Raw genomic sequence first — 22,997 nt, forward strand, 5'->3', positions numbered from 1 at the left:
TAATTCATCTAACTTATCTTTCTGGATGCCAAATGTCAGAGTTGCATTAACCCTTTTTACACCGTTTTTGCCGTATTTCATTGCCGTTTTTTAATCCGAACAAAATAAACGAAACTCGTTTAAAAAATGAGATCTATGCATTCGAGCTCCTAGTGTGGATTAAAAGCGTTTATTGGTGACACCACATGAGTGCAAATGTGTAGATACCGTTAATAAGATAATATATCACATGTCACCTTCAAATAACATGTATGATGTCAATTAAGTGCATTACTATCAGAGTAATAGAACACAGCATGAATTAGGCTTCATGCTGGGTTTTATTTCTCTTTAAGTAATGCAGATGATCCTCGCTTCTGACCTAGTAATTGATAAAACTATTTAAAAAAAGTGAAATATTATGTGATAATCAGATCGATAACATAAACTATTTAAATCTGCTAGTATATATATATTCGATAAAAATATATTATAATTGTCTTTGACAGTGTTGAGTGTTGACGTTCAGTTTTTCGTGGTGACGACCGCATGTATTTATAAATCTGTTACACTTCTCAAGATCTCTTTTCGGCTTTGGAAACGATATAAATTAAATGTCACCAACTATTCTTTCAGGATATCGATTGTCCGAGTTACATAATCCCCATTGACACCGTTTAACCATTTTAATCGTTTTTTTTTAAGAGGAAAACAAAAGAAACACGTTGGAATAAAAGTGAACCTAAACACGTAGCTTGTATAGAAAATGGCGGACAGGACGTTGCTAACGAGTGCGCCCGATTAATCGATCGCTGATTGGTGGATCAATTCTAGTGGGCGGAGCGATCATAGATAAGGCGTCATGTCAATTGATGATACCACCATGTGTTCTCTTTCTAGGAGTATTGAGCAGTTATTTGGGGTTGAGTAATAAACCGCCAAAGTTCAACTGTTCAATTAGATATGCTACATATTGTAAAAAAATATAAAGTAATTTGTCTAGTATATATTAACAGAAAATGTACGCTGTGAAGATACTAGCCTGTTTACCAGTAATTTATAACAAAACGTATTTAATAATTGGTAAATGTACATATAATCATTAAACGTATTTAGCGGGTACCGGTTAATGAAAACTACGTCATTCCGTTTGAAGATTGAATGTTACGGCCATGCACAAACGACATCATGAAAACAAGAAATTACGTATGACTACCGGGGTAAATAATATTTACGAAAAATAAAAAGCAATATAGATATATAGTATAAAATATAAGATATTTGTCACTCATATACACCAGTAAAGAAATTTCAATATACATGAATTCACAGGTTAATTTGCATCATGTGAAGTTGTGTTTTTCAGTTGTATGTTACGATTCATCTATAGTGTTATTCACCTTAAAAACAATCATCCAATTTAAAAGAAAATGATCATAACATTTAAATACTGTCATGCACTTCGCTTTTAAGGTAGCGCACCTCTAATGGTCACATATCCAAATATAATCTAATTAATTATTTTCTTAATCAGCATCATTTCACTGAACTACATGCAAATTTGTAGGTAGGCTTTCCATGCTTTTTAAAAAAATATACCGATTTTTTCAAAACCACCCCCACGCTCGGCTTTTGTCCAGTTTATTTTCACCCCTGGGGTATATAAAAGTTCAATAATTCATTCAAATTTCCAAATATGGGCATGCAGTTGGTGTGTACAGATGCTGTAAAGGTGTTTAAAGTTTAAACAAGATGAAATAAGTATTCTTTTACAGACATTTATTTTTACAAATTTTTATCTATGGAAGAGCGCCATGAAATGTAAGTGATTTCAGCAAAGTAAAAATTGGGTCGGTTAAAAACAAAGTGTCATAAAATTCAAAATAGTATCATTTAAGTCATATTTAAAACTTAGTTTTTATAGAAACACTATATACAGCAAAAATACCAATAACTAGACAGATTTACCGTTTACTTTTTGAAATAAAAATAAAAATGCATGGTTCGTACTTTCAACAGTAAATCACCCAATTTCGCCATAACGTTGTTTTAATTTTAATTATTGAAGAATGTGCATAAAAATTGCAACATATTTAAAAATAAATATAGCTTATATGCCATATTAAATCAAATTACGTTAGAAAATAAATAAAACGCGTCGCAAAAAGTATACGTCGTCGGCAGGATTCGAACCTGCGCGGGAATATCCCAAAAGATTTCTAGGCTATCGCCTTAACCACTAGGCTACGGCACCTAATAGTAGGCTCTTCAACCTTCGAAGAAATCGCGGGAAATCATTAGAGGTGCGCTACCTTAATAGGGCTTTGTTGTACCGGTATGTCAGATTTTAATGCACCCCTTTTCTTTCACTCATATTTTTTTTATCACACTTTGATACTCATATAATTGATAATTATAATTATATAATGGGATGCATTATTATTTTTTGTTATTTTTGAAGTGCTTCTGCAAGAAATAAAACGGCTAATGCATAGCTTTGTTTTGTAAAATTGTCGGTGTTTAGTCTTCAGACCACCTTTACCTTGATGCTAATGACTAACGAGTATACATTTTTTTATAGATAAGAATACATGTATTAATTAAACAATATTGACATTAAAAATGCAATATCTTTAATAGTATTTAGATGTTATGATGTTGTTGTTAATGTTTTCGATATATTGACTAAACACGTGCCGTTATCTATACGACATAATGTTTATCGTAACTGTACCCAGTGCTTTTGCCTACCAGCGCATCGCGCATGCGCGAAAATTCGGAATCAAAACAATAACAATGAATTGGTCTATAGACATAATCGTTTGCATTTCTAAGATTCATAGCAGATTATTGAAAAAACGTTTTACGTGTGAGCAGTAAAGAAACAAAACCTACTGAAATTTAATTGAAATTTAAAATGTAGAATGTATTATTATTTCATTATTTTATCAGATTATGCTTAGCGTTGAGTGTATATGTTAAAATGTCAAATGAACGTAACCGACACATTTCAATGTCAAGAAATATAAAAGTAATATGATATCAAAATTTAACACATAAAAGTCACTATGAAGAAACGTGACGATGGTCTTAATTTTAGCGACCATTTACTGGTGAAATAAACTTTAGAATAAGGAACCTTTGATCTCTAAGATTATTAATGCAATTTTTGTATCATGTATGCATAAAAAAGTCGCATGTCCATTACTAGTATAGACCATACTTAAAAGTATCACATATGGTATAATGATATATATGACTATGTTAGATGTTATCAAGAAAGTTGTAGTATAAAAATAGCGGTCAAGTGTAACTGCTTCATACTACCAGATACTCAATTGAGACTATTGTATCAGCACGTTCGAGTCTTTGGCGCATACCCACAAAGCTTCTCAGTTAAAACTGAGGTTAATTTCTTAATTTCATAAAAACATCAAGTTTTTTCAAATGGTTTAACTCAATTAAACATCAAGATAATTTCATAATTTTAATAAACTAGTAATTCATCTATCAATAGATCTATAAATAGATCTTGTAATTCGACCTTAGCTGAGCTGGATTTTTGAAGTTTTGAAGATAAAGCCCCTATGCGCTTCGCTTCTTTTGATAAAATCAATCCACGTCACTAACATTCGTTAGAATGAAACTCTCTTCTTCAATCACGAGGGATTTGTTGACCAGGTCTGAGAACGACGTAGCGGAGCGTGACGTAAATAATGTTCGACCAACATTCTGACGGTCATGTCTGCCATCACCAAAAAGGTCCGCGTCTGATAAATCATCACTTGTGAACATTCCGGTTTCTCCATTGTTTGATTCAGTCCAAGCGAAATCGTCCAACCTTTGTATCTCCGTGTTTTCATCCAGTGAATTGAGGTGAGCAACTGCCATTAGATTTGTAAAGGCATGTGGATGAGAACGTTCAACGGTGTTTGGCGCGGAACTCAAAGACAATACCGAAGGATTACCATCTGTGGTCATGAAATGTTCTTCCCCGGAACTCTTGTCATGTAACCTAGGTCTTTCTATCGTCGTTTGAAGGACAGAGTACGAAACCGTTGCTGTTAACTGTGTATTTTCTTCAGACATGTATCTAACATTTTCAACAACTTGAGCGTCGGTATTTTTATGACGTCGCGGCTCTTCCAATGGTATATTCAGTTTATACCTGCCCACTACATCTTTTACATGATGTCCAAAGATATTGTCTGTCTTCTGTATGTCATTATTTTTGGAAACAAGATCTACAGAATCGCTTAAATCGTAGCCGCTCTTTGCCCCGTTTGGTTGTTTTTCTTCGTTTAGAAATGTCTGTGAGACACTTTCCGGTTTGCTAGTATATTTTATGTGTTTGCTTCTGACATCCGGCTTTTCCTCGCTTTCTGTGTTCTTGTTTAACTCGGCTAAATTATGTTTTGGCGCGTCCACATAACTGTAATAATACAAACATTTCTAAAACAATAATAAACATAACAACATCAGTCTATGTTAAAAAGGATATTAAATTATATTGTATCTTTACAAATAGTCTTAGAATTAAAAAAAAACTGTAGGAAAAAAAGACTTGAAAGCAAACAAATAAACCTTGCGTTGTCTTTATCTTGAGTTTTCTTTTCATTCGATTGTTTTCTGTCTTTCTTCACAATGTTTCTGACGTTAGTTACGCTGTTTTGATTACCGATTTGCAGGACCTGGCTTCCAACAATGTTTACTACCCGCCCGCCTTTTGATCCGGGTAGATTTCCAAGTGGATCCCACAACTCGTCTTCACTGCTGTCAGAATCTTCTGTGTAAACTGTAAAAGTAAATATTTAAATATACGAATAATGAACTTCAGATATATTTCAAGAGAGAAATTATTCGTGTTACCAACCGTAATATTACATTATACATGACATTACATGCAGCACGCCAATTAACATACACATTATAAAGGCTGGGTTCTACAACGAATTTATAAATAATTCGTTTTTATGATATGATCGGTTTCCGTAACCTCAGCACACACAAACTATGCAAAATGACTTTAGCTTCATTCATTAGCATCGAATGAAATATCAAAGTGATGACATATTTATTGTTAAAAACAAATAAGCGTTTGCCAACTAAACAAAACTTTAAAATTGATTGATTCTTGAACTTTCATATTACAATTGTACAATGTTGTTTTACTGCTGGATCGCGCATAAACGCTCGTCCTATTAGCTGAACAATATTTTCAAACTCCCTGAACTAATCTAATAACATTAGGCTCCGCCAATTTTTTGTTGCAGAATAACTCACACTTATTGTCCTTTTTGTAAAAAACAAACACGTCGCAGCTCATGTTAAAATAAGATTTTGTTATAAATGTTGATTCATGTTACCAGGCTTTTCTCAATATATTAGGGCACTCTAAATGCTGGAACATCTTTTTAGTCAAAGGAAACTACTGTATTGTTCTCCTTTTGTAGCAATTAAGGTTGGGCCAATATAAGTTGAATTTGTCTGTTTCTCAATTTTGAACATAATTGTAAAAACTGACATAGTGTTTTGTTCCGTATAGATTACAAATGAAACATTATCCGTAGTAATTTAAATGTTTATACAAAAACATTCGTTTTTTTAATAACCTTAATTACCATTATCTGCAGGACCCTGGTCGTACATCCGTCTGCTTTCTTGTATACTTGTAGGATTATCGATTTCCACGTCGTTCGTTGACAGGTTAGAAATCAACATCTCAGAAGTTATAATCCCTCTGCCATTATCCATCTGACCTCTTGGTTGTTGTTGCTGCTGCGTCTGCTGCTGCATTTGTCTGGGAGTATATTCTGTCGCTCTTTGTCGTCGTGCACCTGGTGCCTGCTGCATTGCAGAATGCCTTGGGTGTGGTTGGTTTGTGGCATCATACCCGTCTGCAGAACGGTTGTTTGTACGACTTGTGTTTGTCGTTTGCCCGTCGTTTACAAGCCCCATTACATGTTTTTCGTCACCGCCATCCCGTCTGTATTGCGGCTCCTCGTTCAAAGGCATCTGATTGTGTCTGAGAAAATGACTCTGCTCTCCGATCCTTGAAAACTGACCTATTCTATGGTAACCATGAAATTCAGGTTCCTCTGCAGGTTGATGACCAAGTTCAAGACCCATAGCCCTAGTCGGTCGCGAAATATTTTGTTGAACACCGAAAGGTGCTACTGGTTCACTATAAGGTGTGAACGATGTATTCACGTTCGCATACACGTAACAAAACTCGGGTTGTGAATATGTTTCACCCGTTCTAAGAAAATGATCACCGCCTTTTGTGTAAGAGGACGCAGCGGAACCTTGGTTAGGTTCAATGCTCATTCGTCTTTCAGCATCACTTATGTTGAAGCCATGCTGGGTAGGGTCATTGATTCCTTTATACAAACGTTCAGTGGTATCCTGCGGCGTGTATCGTGGCACTGACGTCGTATAAGCACTTGTACCAGCGACCCACGCTTGTTGAGGTGCGTGCCTTCTGTGAAATTGCTGATGGGTCGATGAACCTGTTCGTAGCGACGTTTGTCTAAAATCCTCTTGTACTTGTCGCGGGTTCTCTATAAGTTTTCTTCGCCGAATGGCGTTTTTCATGATTGCAACAATTCTGTCGTACGTGTGTTTAGATTTGTCATACCAGTCAATTCCGCTGACACTGACAAGTCCGGGAGGTATCCGATAATTGCGTCGGTTAGGAGGCTGTGAGTGGACTGGTCGGACACTGAACTCACAGTCCGACACTAAACCGCCCTTGTGTATCGGACCGATCCTGGTAACTGCGACTGCCTCTTCAATGAAAAACTGAACCTGTCTCGAATTTTCCGTATTATTGGAAAGATAGACCAAAACGACATTTGCATTTTTCAGAACATCTTGCACAACTTGAACATGAGACTGCATGAACTTTTCGTCGTCAAATAATTCTATCCGTAACTTTTCGTTTAGCTCTTGAGTGACCATAGCTTTGATTTCATCTTTCATATCAACAGCATAATCATAATCATTCTTGTCATACACAATTACTGCATCACACAAACGTTTGATATTTGACCGTTTGGACCCTATTTCCTGTTTTACATATTGTTTGATAAACTCCTTGAGGTCTTTGAAAGAATCATCAGCCTTGTCCAGCTTCACGTCTTCACTGAATTTAACGCGCTTTTCAGCGTGTTCGCCTTTTTCATCTTTGATTGGCATAGAGGTAACTGTTTGTTCTTTTTCTTTCTTTTGTGTTTTTGGGTGATGTTCATCATCTTCTAACAATTCTGATTGTGCTCCTCTCACTGTGCTTTGAAGATTGTAATGGTTTGACGGTTGTTGATCTTGATCAGGCACAGAATAATCATGAACGTGTGGCAGCAAAGGTCGTTGATGATGCACCAACTCCTGGCTCAATTTAAGTGGGGAATACCCAATATTCGTGAACAGTTGGTCCGAACACTTTGGCACATTTGAGATAGTGTGATTTGCTGGTTTATCATATTGTTGCGAACACTCTGGTAAATTTGACGGCGTGTTGAATGTCGTGTAATGCAATATTGTTACCAAACGCTCGATCTCGTTTGGCGAGGGAGGACCGCCTTGCTGGCCTGGAGGGTGCGAAGGGATGGTTACAGCTTCCCTTTGGAGATCGTCCTGTGGGTGCATATTTTCCAAAGAAAAATTGGGACTTATTGCTAGCGGAAGGTCTGTGTGCAAGTCAGGAGGACCCGGACTCATGTCGTATCGTATGTCAACATCTAAAACTTCATGACCAGATTCAGTGGAAAAGTCCACGTTCGGAAGACTTCCAGACGCTTCATCTTCATTGCCCCCTGATTCATCTGAACCACTAGAACTTTCAGCATCATCTATAACAAAGAAGCTACGGAATAGATACACAAAAACAACGAGAAATCAGCAGTATTATTCACCTTTGCATTGAATTATGTATGAACTAATTTATTAATCATCAACTTAGAAAAATGTAACGCATAAACTTGTTAAAATTACTAAGTATTCAATGGACTTGGATATTCATTTAGAAACCCTTAATAAGCGATATATCACAAATAATACTGTCGTGTAGCACATTGTATCGCGTTGCATTTAAATGACACTCAAGCATAGTTGATGTTCTTTTCGCACATTACGTAGATAGGTATATTTCTAAATGTGTATACCGTTAGAAACGGCTGTTGGCGAGGAACTGTTTGGTAAAGCAAGTTGAAGAATGGTGAAAATCTGCAAACACTGTTCCATCTGAATATAAAAATATATATTGTTTTTCCTTAATAAATGTATCCATCTCAAAATACAAGTATAATGTGACAGTTTGGAATTAAAATACTGCAGTAGTGAATCGTTTCGGAAAATCAAGTTACAAAGCCATACCATCACTAAACAATAATGAAATTTTATTTTAAAGCAAAAGGTTTCCGCTAGCTAACACAACGACAAAAACAAAAAGAATTCAACATCGACAAGCTGACTTTATCGGGAAGCGGACAACGACAACGAGCGAGGCATGGTATTGTATAGCGCATGGGAGGGGGGGGGGGGGGGTTATATGGTTAGGGTAAGGGTAAGGGTTAGGGTTAGGGGTCGGGTTTGGGTTAGGGTTAGCCTTAACCCATACCTTAACCCTAGCCCGACCCCTAACCCTAACCCTAACCTAACCATAACCCAGGGTTATCTCCCCTATACCATGCCTCGGTCGTTGTAATTGTCCTCTTCCCGACTTTATCACCCTGTAATTATTGTTAATGTTTCAAAAATCGATTGCAAAAAGCAATATTTACCATGGACCATTACACGTGTTCAAAGGTATTTAAATGATGTAAGGTCTAAGATTGAAAACTAAAAAAATGCCCAAACATTCTTTCTTAAGTACCATTCAATACAAAATAAACTGAAGCATTAAACATAACAAACCCGTGAACAACGTCTGTTTGAATGATGATAACCAAATTAAACTTAGCTACACACAAAACAAAATAGTACCAGGTTATCAGATAATGTTTTCAAATAATGAAAGGACATTACATACAAATCAGATAACAGAAGCAAATGTTAATCACTCTTATCAATTTAATTTACATTAAAATGTGATTATGTCACTGATTTGGAAAATCCAATGCCAGAAGTCATTCAAAATTTTAAAATGTTACATTTGCGCCTTTTGTTTTTCGTTTTTTAATATTATAAATACATGTATTACAAAAATAACAAAGAATCGATTTTTTCTTGCTTTATCAATAAGACCCTATAATAAAGCAATTTTCCGGTCGAGTAAACATCAGACTGCTTCTATCTTCTATTATAAATCAACGTCACTCTCAATTCTCCAATTCCTATTTTGAGTAACAAAATATTCATGATAGAGAAAGAGATTTTGGACAGGTGAGTCTGGTAAGACTGTTGAATTAATTGCTTCTCTGGTGATTTTTTGCAAATAAATCTAACAGAAAGAAGCACATTGTTTTTGTAATTTCTCTGTAATGAATGTCTACTCACAGTTAGGAATTTATTATAAAAAATATGTATAATTTTATAAGAATACCGATACCAGTACATCAGATAAATGGACCACATATATAATAACCTATTTTTGTTTATTAAAGCATGTTTTTATTTGAACTTTACACACTAATAGTAATTATAAATAAATTAGTATACATGTATTACGTATTAAAGCAGTTAAACCTTGTGCTGCAATACTTGTGTAGGACCATATAGCACATACGAGAAATATTCACTAATAGTCATGTTAGTAGCTCGAATTATAAATAACATGTACACATAAATCAAGTGTGCATCAAATGAATTATTATGACAATCATAATGATTACGATTAATGTATTACTAATTTATTGTTAATCATAAAAGACGTATAGGTTTTGGTGTTGACTTATGTCTACTGGCAAATTTGATCAATCCAATTTCATAGACCTTTTATAGTTATATATATATTAATGATATATTGTGATTTAAAGATTAAATGTTTTGTTTTGTTTAATCTGAAGCCTTCAAAAACGAAAAAAAGTAACGTTAACACGTCTTAGAAAAGTATTTCCTTTACAGTTCTGGGAAAATATTCAAGTTCTTTTCTTTATTTGAAAGCCAGTGAAAATTATATTTACTTGAAGAAGCATACTGCTTTTTTCTTCATATATTCTTTCTATATGCACAGAATCCATCAGATTACAAATTAATTTGTAGGAGGTAAATTCAAATTTGTACGCTTCTTGCGATTTTGATGATTCCATTGACACGTGTAAAGTTATGTAGGAAACTTTATTAAATGAGTACATCCATGTCTTTTTGAAGTATAACACTTTGAACCAAAAATGCGTTGTAATTATTTGCTTTCAAGACACGTTTTAAAATAAACAGTTCCTAGTTAAGCTATAATCTATCTGGGAGGTCATTAAAACGTTTATTTTTCGATACTGCGTGGGTTTCTTGATTAAATTCAATAATTTTCGGAGGATTGTGTTCAATAATTGATAAAGACAAACTTAAAAAAAAACAAATGTGGATGTATATTAAACTTGGAAATTAAGTGTTTGTGTGTTTGTGTTATGAATGTGAACAGCTATTTTAAACGAAATGCTCTTGCTAGTATATAGTGTGTCATTCACTAAAAATAATAAGTTAATATGGATCACATAGACAGAGTATTTTAATTCTTTGCAACTTTTTTGCTAGCTGTGGTGATAAATAAGTTCACATAATTCTTTGCAATTATTATGACAGTATGCTCTAATGGTTCGTTACATTGTGTTTCATTTTTACCGAATCAGCTCGTCCGAGCTCCACCGGGCCTCATAAGATTATGTGAAAGCAAAATGGACGCAATGTGGGAGCAAAATGGACGCAATGTGGGAGCAAAATGGACGCAATGTGGGAGCAAAATGGACGCAATGTGGGAGCAAAATGGACGCAATGTGCGAGCAATATGGGAGCAAAATTGGAGCAATGTTGGAGCAATGTGGGAGCAATGTGGGAGCAAAATGGACGCAATGTGGGCGCAAAGTGGGAGCAATATGGGAATCATTTCGGAAAAAAATGGTAGGAAAATGTGAGCAAAATGATAGCAATGTATGGGTAAAGTGGTCACAATATTGGATTAATATGGGAGAGATGTCAAACATGTGATGTACTATAATTTTCGACATCGCGTTTTTCAACAGTTTGGTCACTGTGCTGCAAATTTAGTTATCGACCATTTTCCTGGTCATTGCAATTCGTGTTATATTAAGTACTTGGGTTTCATAAATGTTTCTTGAACTGTTGTCCATGCATATGTAACTCTTAATAGGAAAAATAACCCATTACGTTAGTGTTAGAATTCTACTAGTTCTCTACAGACTGCTACAATTTGTGTCCTCTATCAACCACCATAATCCTGGCTGATAATAGCGCATTCTTAACTTATCAACAGTAGCCGTTTCGTTAATGTGAGATACTGGTGCAGTGCTTTTTACGCCACTGTCCTTAATCCACACAATAGCTAAATTTAGAACGGCGATGGTTGTTTTGTTAGTCTTGATCAACACAGAAGAGTAAATTAATAGCACACACATTTTTTCGTATTTAACCGGCATTTATCTATATATTTAATCAGGTTTGTGTAGTTGGCCCCGTGAATGTAAATAGATCTATATGACACTGAGCGAATCAATGTCTCATACTGCGCAAACGAAATTCGGAGGCCAAGCATTGTGTCCAGGATAGAATCATGTCATTGTGTTATGTATATACACATTTATTGTTATCAAAGACTTTTCATGTTGAAATTTATATACTAGTACACAAAATTGCAAATAAAGCCCGTAAGTGTATGTTGAATGTTATTAATCAAGTCGTTCAAAAAGCTCTTCCTTCCCCGATGCATGTCATCAGTTTAAGAGATTATTTAACGACAATGCATTGATGTATTAACTACAAACTAGTCAATTATTGATTTGGATTAGAAACAATACTAGTAGTCTGCATTGAGAAGAATAACGTTTACCCGGTTCTCGATCTGTAATTTCACAGCCACGCCCCTTAAACAACTCACTTGAAAATGCACTCCGTATACACAAGTGTTGTTGTTGTTTTTTTGCTTTGAACTAAATGGGAGAAGGTTTGAAAAACGGATTGCTTAAATGGACGAATTAGGTGCTTTCACTGTCTTAAAAATATAGGCTTGAGTATCGCTTAGAGGGGCCTTTTCATGTTTTGGAAAATGGACAAAATACAAAATGTACAACAAAAAAAGTTTCAGATTCGCTAATTTTCGTTTTAGTTATGATATTTGTGAGGAAACAGTAATACTGAACATTTACCATGCTCTAAAATATCCATTGTATGCATCTTTTGACGCTTTAAAAACCTGAAAATTATAAAGCGTTGCAACGTGAAACAATTGAATAACTTGAAGAGTTCTGTTGTTGTCGTAAATATTTTGTGACACTTCGAGGATTGCTTATATAAAGTATAAAATACATCACTCATTGTGCGAACACGGATGGCCGATAGGTTGCGTTAGACTTTTACTCCAGTTGTTCCAGCCCAGTTGAGGATTACTTTTTTTCTTTCTTTAATTTTATTCTTGTTTTTTTTTTACATTGATCAATAGAGCATTTAATGACAAATTTTAATACATGCCAAAATCTGTGAAAAGGCCCCTTTAATAATTTTCAAATACCAAATAGTCGAAATAAACTCAAAACAAACTAACAAATGTACCGAACCTGATTAATGTGAATTTTGGGCCATCGATTCTCTACTACCGGTATATAAAATATCTTTCAAATACCTTTCTTGAAAATGTGTCAAATTTAAAGGGGCCTTTTGACGTTTTGGTAAATTGACAAAATTAAAAAAGTTGTTTCAGATTCGCAAATTTTCGTTTTAGTTATGATATTTGTGAGGAAATAGTAATACTGAACATGTACCATGCTCTAAAATATCCAGTATATGCATCTTTTGACGATTTGAAAACCTGAAAATAATAAAGCGTTGCAACACGAAACGATTGAATAATTTGGAAAGTTCTGTTGTTGTCGTTATTTTTTGGGACAATATGAGGATTGCTTATATAAGTAAAACATACATCCGCTTTCACCATTAGCACGGATGGTCGAGTGGTCTAAGCGGCAGATTTTTTTTACTCCAGGACATCAGGGGTCAGTGGTTCGAGCCCAGTTTAGGGTTACTTTTTTTAATTGTATTCTTGTTTATTTTTATTGGAGATTTTTAGGTCCAATATTTAAATTTATCAATATAAAGCATTAAATGACAAGCTTCAATACATGCCAAAATCTTTGAAAAGGCCCCTTTAAACACTGCACCAGTAATTATTTTTTACATTCTAACAATTACTTATATTCATTAACAAAGATAGTTTTTAAACATATGACTATAAAACAAAATATTAATTTATACCTTTTCAGAAGAAATTCTACAGATGTGAAGTTAAATACCAACTTAAAATAAGGTTGCAAAAAGAAACTGCATTTTTGTCGGAAATTCCATGTTTATAAATATCCACATACAGGCCAGATGTTACAATCGGGGCATAGTTGTAATAATGATTTGATCGCTGTGGGTAGATACATAATAGGTTTTGGTCGTGAAACTTAAAATGTTGATTAAACAGTATTCCTGTGAACAATATAATGACAATTTCTAAACTTATAGTTTCAATATCGTAGCTGTTTTTAACTGCTTGATTGTTATGAGGACCAATTAATAATACGTTTTAGCTAAATGTGCTTTACTTTTCATTTAAACTAAGGCATATCTAACGTTTAAACAATTTTCTTTGAAAGTAATTAAAACAAAACCCACAGCAACAGAAGGAAACACAAAAACTGATAGCACAAAGAGACAAATCTGAGTATGCTTTAGTTCAAAAAGTCTACATCTTACCTAGGCGATTGCTTAAGAAAATGCGATCGATTTCGAATCCACGTTTGACCGACATATCGAATCCATACTGGCCTGAAATTTCAAATCCATATTTGACAGAAAGTTCGAATGAGTATTGGCCTTAACTTTTAATTTCATGCTGGCCTGAAATTTTGATTCACAAATATACTTGCCTGAAATTTCGAAAACTTACTGGCCTGAAATTTCCGGTCCTAACTGGCCGTAAATTTCGAATCCCCACTGACCTAACTTTTCGGGTCCATATCTGCCTGAAATTTTGATTCGTTACCGGCCTGAAACTTTGATTCTCTATGAACTTGTCTGATATTTCGATTCCATATTGGCCTGAAATTAGATTTCTTAATGGCCTGAAATTTTGATTATTTTAAAGAAGCTTTTTGTAATATATGTTCATGTTTGAAATTAATTCGTTGATTCCATTATCTCAGTTTGGAACAAATGAAATCTTGGAGCGGAACAACCAATGACAAGCATTGTGTGTTCAAACAACAGATAGCCGTGGCGTAATGGATTCTGTGTACGACTAGCAATCGGGAGAACGTGAGGTCGATCCCCAAAGTGGGAGCGTTCCTTAGTTCTCCCGAAGACATCAAGCGCTGGTTCTGGTCCCAGGAAACGGACTCGAGAGCCTGTCAAATAAGCCTTAGGCTTTCGATGCAATCGAGCTCAAATAAATATGTTTAAACTAAGCAATTGATACATATACACATGTTTTTGAAAGGAATTTAAAACGCTAACAAATTTATGAACACCATGGGCATTGTTTGTTTCGGGGTCGTTAAGTGCAAATGTCATTTTATATTGATACCGATATTTGGGTAACAAATCTTCTGAAGCTATTTCCATGAGCATATTATGTATCTACGCGGAGTAGTATACGAACGCGAAAAAACAGTAACTTAAAATTACTTTGTCTATGAATATTCGTTAGCAGGTACGACTGGTAAGTTAAATACAATCCTAAACAAAACGAATGAATAAATATTGAAAGATGCATTATGTTTTTATGCATTTACATAAAATGGCAGACATATATACATTAGCGTACGAGTATTAACCGTTATGCGGGTGGATTTCAGAATTATGGAACAACACTCCACTTATCAATTTACTTTAAACGTTTAAACATTTCTTACATGGGTTTTCGTTGCATGGTCTTAACATTTGATAATAAGACTCTAACGTTTACGTTTTAACAAATTTTTTTTTTAATGTTATACCCTTCGTGTTGGCAAACAACTTAGAAATTTTGAATATCACCATACAATTGAAAAATAAGAGAAGGTATTTCAGTTTAAGGTATGAATAACATATACAAGACACACAAATCCGCTTGCGTGAAAAATAAAGAAAGGCCAAAGGGGATATAAACGCATCTATGAAAAATAAAGGAGAACGTGTCTATGAACATAAACGTTTCAAGCCCTCATTTCTAAACAACGTAAGTACATAAAAAATCGGGTATATGGAAATTTAAATGGGGACAAATATTCTCATACTCATATTCGAAAACTAAGTGAAGCTTAATTTCCGCTTTATAAAAAAGTGACCGCATATTAACGCAGGACAAGCGTCCGCCTGTTTGAAATAATAAATACGAGGGTCAATATTCGACGTAAGATAATACGCATTGCATAGTTCTCTAGTTCTCTTTGTAATGTCTGAATGAAATATAAGGGTGATGCAACTATGACATTTTTATCCATTTGTTGCAGTAGTGACGAATTCAACCGACGCCAAAAGAAGTCATATGAAGCAATTTGTTACAAAGAAAATTGGACCATTGGGTGTGGCAAGTTTTGAAGCAAGGGGCATTCTTTGAACAAAGTTTCTAGAGAACAACAGTAAAATTCTGCATATATTATTGCTACTTTTGAAGATTGGGATTTCAGAGGAAAAGCAGCATGGCCATGATTTGGTGAAACATCAACATCATCTTGTTTAATTTAACCAGGTTCCTTTTTTTATGCACCCGGTAGGGTGGCATAACGCAGTTGAACTGTCAGTCCGTCTGTCAGTCTGTGCTTACTTTTGCAATATTGAAGATAGCAACTTGATATTTGGCATGCATGTGTATCTCATGGAGCTGCACATTTTGAGTGGTGAAAGGTCAAGGTAATCCTTCAAGATCAAAGGTCAAAAAACAAAATCCAAGGGAAGTAACAAGCTTTAAAGGGGGATAATTTCTATTTTATATCATTTGGCAGGTACAGATCATTTTCACAAGGGAAGTAATATTTTTAAAAGGGATATAACCCCCCCAAAAAAATTAATTCAAAGCGGCGCAGTAGGGAGCATGGTGTTTCTGACAAACACATCTCTTGTTCTTATAAATAATTAGTAAAAAAGACACACACATCAGGCATTGATATGTGTAATGAACATGATTTTCTACACACCAATGCAAAAAAAAACAAGAGCACCGCCTTGCAGGTACAGACCGCTCATCTATTTTTCTTTTTAAAGGTGAAGTGAACTATCTCAATACTTCAATCAAAAAAGATGGATGGGTGGGGTGGAGAGGGGTGTATAGTGTGGGGGTGTGGTCATTTATTACATTATCTTCCAAAAATAAGAAATAAAAATGCAAAAACAAAATAAATTTTTTTTTTGGGGGGGGGGGGGGATTCTTTGGTGGGATAGTTGGACGGTCTTTCAAAAATAAAATAATAAAAATAAATATTGGGTGGGGTACTAAGTCAGCAAACAATTGAAAGATTCCAGCATTTCTACTCTGATTTTAATAGTGTATTCAATGCACATACATTTAAAATATGGCATGAATTGATTTACAATTAATTTCAAATTTACATAAGTCTTTCAACAGATGAATTTGTGAAAAAAAATCTGTCAACCAAAATAATATACATATATATATGCAAAAAGAGAAAAAACTTATGTTGTGATAAGTGATGCAAAGCCTCATTAATTGGCTTTCAATTAAAATAAAAAACTCTCAAACCTATAATATTTATACAATAATGATAACACATACAGAAAATATACTGTGTTCCATAAAGAAATTACAAAAGAAAACCAAGTAATAAAACAATGTTAGGCAGTCAACATATTCATTAGTTAAATACGTAACACGTTAATTTTGTGCATGAAGTGTCCAAAAATGAAATCGAAGGTAAAGCTAAATAAAACTGTTAAAACAGCTGTACTTTCTAGGAATGCGATATATGATAAAAAATCCGTCAAAAACATGTAAACAGTGTAATTCATCATAACTTGATTGGTCCTTATGAAGTATTTCCTCATTTATGTATTGTTCATATAGTGTTTCAAAGTAACACAAAATTGTTTATTTATGAGTATTTACCATGCTTCATCGTCTGTTGACATTTTTTCACAAGAAATTAACCTGTCCTGCAAGGTCAGTTTAAAGGCTATTTATAGTATGCAAATCTTGAAATTCTTGCAGCCAATCAGAACCCACGAATCAACCGGAAGCTTATTTTCATGATGGTAGTTTGACACGATCAACACAGTCGATTATTTTGATGTTTAAAGACGATAAACATTTGGAAAAAAGCAACACATCTTAAAGAAGAAAGGTTAATAATTATTTTCATTATGATTCATGGTCATATATTTATAAAATATTTGTGATGTAACAACTTTATGAAAATTACCCACGACTCAACCAGCATACAACTTTGCAAAATTTAATACTAGAGCTAATCAGAATTGCGATGAATACTCACAACGCCGCAAGTTATAATAAATAGTTATGACAATCAACTTATTAGGACATGACATAAGCAATTTTTGAACGTAGGATAATAACTGCACATGTACAAATTTGTATAATAAGGAACAATTCATATAAGTTTGATTGTTGTATGTTTTAAGGTAGGAGAACTCTGTTATACAAGTCTGTGTCTATTGACAGACAGACACCCAGCCGTGGGGAATTCAGCTTACCTGCTAAACTTAGAAGAGGAGAATAATGAATTGCAGTAAAATTCTAATACTGTAACAATCCAGAGTATTGTAATTGGACCTGCATCATGCGAAAATGAGTCTTATGCCATATGTGGCCAGTGTAGGCTTCAGATCAACCAGCGTAATCACACAGACTGGTCAGGAGCTAGGCTATGAAGTTGCATAAAATGAGTCGCTTTCTGAGAAAACTGAGCATAATGCATGTGCGTAAAGTGTTGTCACAGATAAGCCTGTGCACAGGCTAATCAGGGATCAAACTTTCCGCCTAAATTGGATTTTTGCTAAGAAGAGACTTCATTTAAACGAAAAATGTCAGTAAAGCAGAAAGTGTCTTCCCTGATTAGCCTGTGTGGACTGCACAGGCTAATCTGGGACAACACTTTACGCACATGCATTATGCCCAGATTTCTCACAACACAACTCAAATGTGTGGTCTTATAAGCGGACAGCGTAGCTCCTGACCAGACTGCAGATGTGAAGTATGGTCAGGAGCTTATCCTGCATATATGACATTAGACCCATTTTCGCACATTGCTTCTTATGTGTAATCAAAATTGTATTGCAAAATATTTCCAAACTTCATTCTATTAAGAATGCCTCATTATTACACAAGCGAAATTACTACATTCCATTTTATTTAACATGCCTTTACTGTAATTGAAAATTTTATATGAATTTATTATTTTAAATGTGAATATTGACATGAGCATTTTGATATATTTTACTGCTTCTACCAAAAATAAAAACGTTAACAGACTATCACGCATTTTGGAGCTGCTGATAATCCACATATGTTATTGCTTATGGTTAATGGTAGTTAAAACCTCCTAATATCAAGTTGTAAAAAATATACCACATATAAAAAAGGAAATACTTACCATCACCCATTTTGCATGTAATCAACATGTCTTGTTGCTTATAAATGCTTATTCATAAGGGTTAGCAAAATCTTTTATCAACAATTATTGACCAAATGTAACAGAAAAAGTTCCACGTTTTCTAAACCTCCAAACAAAAAAAACAAAACGAAAGACCTAATACATGTATACTCACATACACATATTTGCAACAATTATAAATATGACAGAGCTGGATCACTTTTAACACATTGTAAGATCGTAAAACATGACTTACATATTATGATATACATGTACTACAGACAAGAAACATGATTCAATAGCTTAATGTGTGTGGTATTACAGCTACCTGTAATCTTGAGATAATAATATTATGCTTACTAGTACGTCTTTTACAATACAAAACCTTACAAAAAGATTTACAATACAATAAGCTACTGAAAAAAATTAAAAAATTGGGAGGACAAGTAGATTTTGTATCTTCAAACCTTTGAATGCAGCAAAATTAACAGATATTAAAAGATATCTACCTTTTAAATAAATATATTTTAAACATAGCATCTAAGCTAGAAAAATGACTTCAAATGTCTTTGAAACAAAAAATCTTTCAAAATTATGTACAAGAAAACTTGCACCAAACACATTGAAGGACTTCAAAATACATTATATAATAAATGTACAATTAATTAAATATTAAAAGTAAAGGACAAACAACATGTAAGTCTTTACAAAACATTATAAATACCAGTTACAAATTAAACACTGTTGCAAATATACAAGTTTTCAGACACTTTATCATACTTGTCAAACATCAATATAAATGGACTTGCTCACAGTTTGGTAAAATTTACAATGTTCAAAAACATGTTTTTCATTTAAAAGAGAATATATGCATAATATTGAAACAAGAAAATGAGAGTCCTTTCAAAGAATCATGTTTAAGATATTGGTTATTCATGGGAAATCATCGTTCAAAATCGGTAAAATAATAAAGAATTAGAAACGTTTCTTCACAGATAGTTTGTAAAATATCTAGATAAGTAATGTAAAATTCAAGCCATGAAGATCAAAACCAGAGTGATGTAAAGTTATAATTTGCTTCCAAAAGACATGGGTTTGTATCACAGGGAAGGCAATAGTTTTTATTCAACTTATTTTTAGTTAAAACATCAACATTTTTGTTTGAATTCTGTGAATAAATCCTTTTTACAAAGAAATCATTATGCATAGAGGCATTACCCTTCGCTCATACTGTTTCCAAGTTAACAAAACAATAAAATAAATGTAAGGATTATCACCTTTTAATGGCTGCACAGTACAATTTCAAAACATTGTTTAGAAAACACTTATACCCTAAACAAATGCTAATGTTTTGGTTGTCCTGCCTATCAATAAGACAAATTTATTTAATTTCACTTTTTGTCACTTGTCAATAGCTGATATAACACGACATGAAAACCAAACACTTGAAAGATACATTGCCATTATGCTAATGCCCACGAGTCACAATATCAATTAAACATCATAGGAATACTACAACAGCTTAATTTTAACAATTATATGAGTTGTGTTCTGAGAAAACTGGGCATATGCATGTATGTAAAGTGTCGTCCCAGATTAATCAGGGATGACACTTTCCGCTTTTGTGACATTTTTTCTTTAAAATGAAGTCTCTTCTTAGCAAAAATCCAATTTAGGTGGAAAGTGTCGTCATTGATAAGCATGTGTGGACTGCACAGGCTAATCTGGAACGACACTTTACGCACATGCATTATGCCCAGTTTTCTCAGAACGCGACTCATATGAACTACACACATAACTAGAAATGTGTCACAGACACTCATGAACCCTAAACACATATTTGACAAGACCAATTCGCTTTATGTTATACAGTGGACAAAATGACAAACAGCTATTATTCAGAGAAAAGTGGTCAGTCACTATTCCTTTGTTAACAATCATCAACACATTAACTACATTCAACTGTGAAAGTTTGAGCGAAACAAAAACATGCATAACATGATGCAGTTAAGCAAACAATTAAATGCATTTAATAAAATAATGAATATTTGTGAACAATTTTTTAGAAACATAATTTTTTTCTTTTGGTAAAACTGATTTAACTAAAACCATTAAATTGGTGGACTTTCATATACAAGCACATTGATAAATTGAAAACAAAAGATTCCAGAAAAATGTTGTTATGAAAATTGACTTGTCAGACAAGATACCTTATTTGAAAAATCACTTGTTCTCCAGAATTTTATTCAAAACAAATCTGTGAACAAACGGCACCAATACATATTCATTATATTACCAAAGATAAGCAAATATATTAAACAATGACCATGTTCTTAACTGTCATAAAATAGCATGTTACACAAAACATGTTTTAACTTCATTCCATGTTCTAAACACACATATTTACATGGTTCACTATATACAAGTTTCAGTCCATTCTGTGGCTACGCCCACAATCTGGTGGCATTATCAGGTCAAGCAAAGAGCTTCTGCATTATCTGTAAGCCAGCTGTGATAGAGGTTCAACTTGTGGTCTTGCGGTTGAACCTTAATCAGAAATCATACACACATGAATCTAGTGCCCATCATAGCATAATATAAAATTAAAATATTAAAATAATTTGAGTGTTCAATCCAGTTTGCATAAAAGATGCTGCATGTTGAACAATATATATGTTATTACCACAGTTGCCCCCTCCGTGGTTGAAGCAAAGTCAGTATTGATTTGTTAGCATTATAAAATAAGTTCAAGTCAACAAGTAGGTCAAAATGAGTTCAGTTGTTGTGAGTGTGCTGGGTATTGAAGTATTAAAGATTTTTATTAAGTTATGTTGATGGTAAGCAAACCGCCATTTTGGGTCAACCAATAATTCTGACCCTCCCAATAAGTCATAAACTAGGTGAATGCCAAGGGCATGTGATTTGTGAGTTTTAAAAGTGTTTAACCCTTTGCATGCTGGGAAATTTATCGTCTTCTAAAATGTCGTCTGCTGAATTTCTACAATTAGCATTTCTTCGATTTTTTTCTTCAAAAATTACTATCAGAATAGCAAACAGTTTGGATCCAGATGAGACGCCACGTTCTGTGGCGTCTCATCTGGATCCAAACTGTTTGCAAAGGCCTTCAAAATTCGGTTCCCGCATTGTAAGGGTTAAAGATAACATCCATGCCAGTGTCAAATCTTTGAAGCAAGCAGTAGTAATGTTAGATGAAACTCATGGCAAATCCAATATAAATCTCTCTATTTCATGGTGAAGGTATTGCAAGGGTATACATTAAACTGATTCATTAATCTTATAAAGGCAAAAGCCATGATATTTATTCCATCACACAAAACTTTGTCTAAGTTTGAGCCAATAAATACACAAGTTTTAACCAAAGTTTTTTTTTTATTTTATCATTTTACAAAACGTGAGACCAACCAGATTGAACAATTAACAGACAAGACTCCTATGCAAACTTGGGTATCAATTCCATGCTTATCAAAATTCAAGTATATTTGGTTCCCTACTTACCTGTTTCCATTCATTGCGACAGAAGATTCTGTAGGAATCGTCGCCATATTTACCAATTCCATATAGCTCTCGTGGGTACTGCCAGTCCTTTGTTAAATACTCATCTGTAATGGAGAAATTGAAAATAGCACCAGTCAACCAAATTTGCTATAAGCTAAGCCATTCAGAATACTAACATATATTCCATATACCTACACAATGTTTCACACCCATTCGCATAACCGAGAATCAGACCAGTAACAGACCCAAAAATGTACGTCATATTGAAAACCTTTGTTGTTTATTACAAACCTTATGAAGGTCAAAATGATGAGTTTGTTTAAACAAGAGCACCGCCTTGCGGGTGCAGACCGCTCATCTATTTTCTTTTTAAAGGTGAAGGGACTTTCATTTTCAATCACAAAGGAGGGAGGGGTGGAGTGAAGAGGGGTGTATAGTGTGGGGGTGTGGACATTTATTACATTATCTTCCAAAAATGCGGAAAAAAAAAATGCAAAAAAAAATGGGGGGGGGGGGGGTGGGGTGGGGTGGGTGTGGGTGGGTGGATTCTTGGGTGCGATGGTTGGACGGTATTTCAAACATAACCGTTTCAAAAAAAATAATTGAGGGGGGGGGGAGGGTTGGGGTGGGGGGGGGGGGGGTGGGGGTATAGTGTGAGGGTGTGGTGGTCATTTGTGAGATGATCTTAAAAAAAAAAAAAAAAAAAAAAAAAAAATAGGGGGGGGGGGGGGATTCGGGGGGGAAGGGGGG

At 34.3% G+C, this 22,997-nt stretch overlaps 2 protein-coding genes across 4 annotated transcripts in view; both read right to left on the reverse strand.

The window, feature by feature from the left end:
* Nucleotides 1–3,452: 3,452 nt before the first annotated feature.
* On the reverse strand, nucleotides 3,453–13,932 carry LOC127877595 (uncharacterized). 3 transcript variants are annotated; one of them, XM_052423628.1, is made up of 5 exons: nucleotides 13,882–13,932; nucleotides 8,142–8,220; nucleotides 5,601–7,829; nucleotides 4,564–4,774; nucleotides 3,453–4,411 (listed from the first exon to the last, which is right to left on the reverse strand). In XM_052423628.1, the coding sequence occupies exons 2-5, from the start codon at nucleotides 8,218–8,220 to the stop codon at nucleotides 3,592–3,594; spliced, it is 3,339 nt and encodes a 1,112-aa protein (XP_052279588.1). In that variant the 5' UTR covers nucleotides 13,882–13,932; the 3' UTR covers nucleotides 3,453–3,591. The 3 variants fall into 3 exon arrangements, with proteins under 3 accessions (XP_052279588.1, XP_052279579.1, XP_052279597.1); XM_052423619.1 differs by lacking the exon at nucleotides 13,882–13,932 and adding an exon at nucleotides 13,396–13,523; XM_052423637.1 differs by lacking the exon at nucleotides 13,882–13,932 and adding an exon at nucleotides 13,396–13,523 and having other exon boundaries at nucleotides 4,243–4,411; nucleotides 4,658–4,774.
* A 3,241-nt stretch (nucleotides 13,933–17,173) lies between these two features.
* Nucleotides 17,174–22,997, reverse strand: part of LOC127877921 (uncharacterized) — a 219,059-nt gene continuing 213,235 nt past the window's right edge. Inside the window, 2 exon segments of the mRNA XM_052424245.1 lie at nucleotides 17,174–21,278; nucleotides 22,248–22,351. Coding sequence (XP_052280205.1) covers nucleotides 21,201–21,278; nucleotides 22,248–22,351 — 182 coding nt within the window. The 3' untranslated portion in view covers nucleotides 17,174–21,200.

The sequence above is a fragment of the Dreissena polymorpha genome, chromosome 1 (genome assembly GCF_020536995.1).
Source record: "Dreissena polymorpha isolate Duluth1 chromosome 1, UMN_Dpol_1.0, whole genome shotgun sequence".
Lineage (NCBI taxonomy): Eukaryota > Metazoa > Mollusca > Bivalvia > Myida > Dreissenidae > Dreissena > Dreissena polymorpha.

Coding starts and splice junctions, on each gene's coding strand:
- LOC127877595 (XM_052423628.1), bottom strand. CDS start 8,220: ATGGAACAGTGTTTGCAGATTTTCACCATTCTTCAACTTGCTTTACCA. Junction 4,775..5,600: donor CCAGGGTCCTGCAGATAATG/GTAATTAAGGTT, acceptor TTACTTTTACAG/TTTACACAGAAGATTCTGAC. Junction 4,412..4,563: donor CAAGATAAAGACAACGCAAG/GTTTATTTGTTT, acceptor GTATTATTACAG/TTATGTGGACGCGCCAAAAC.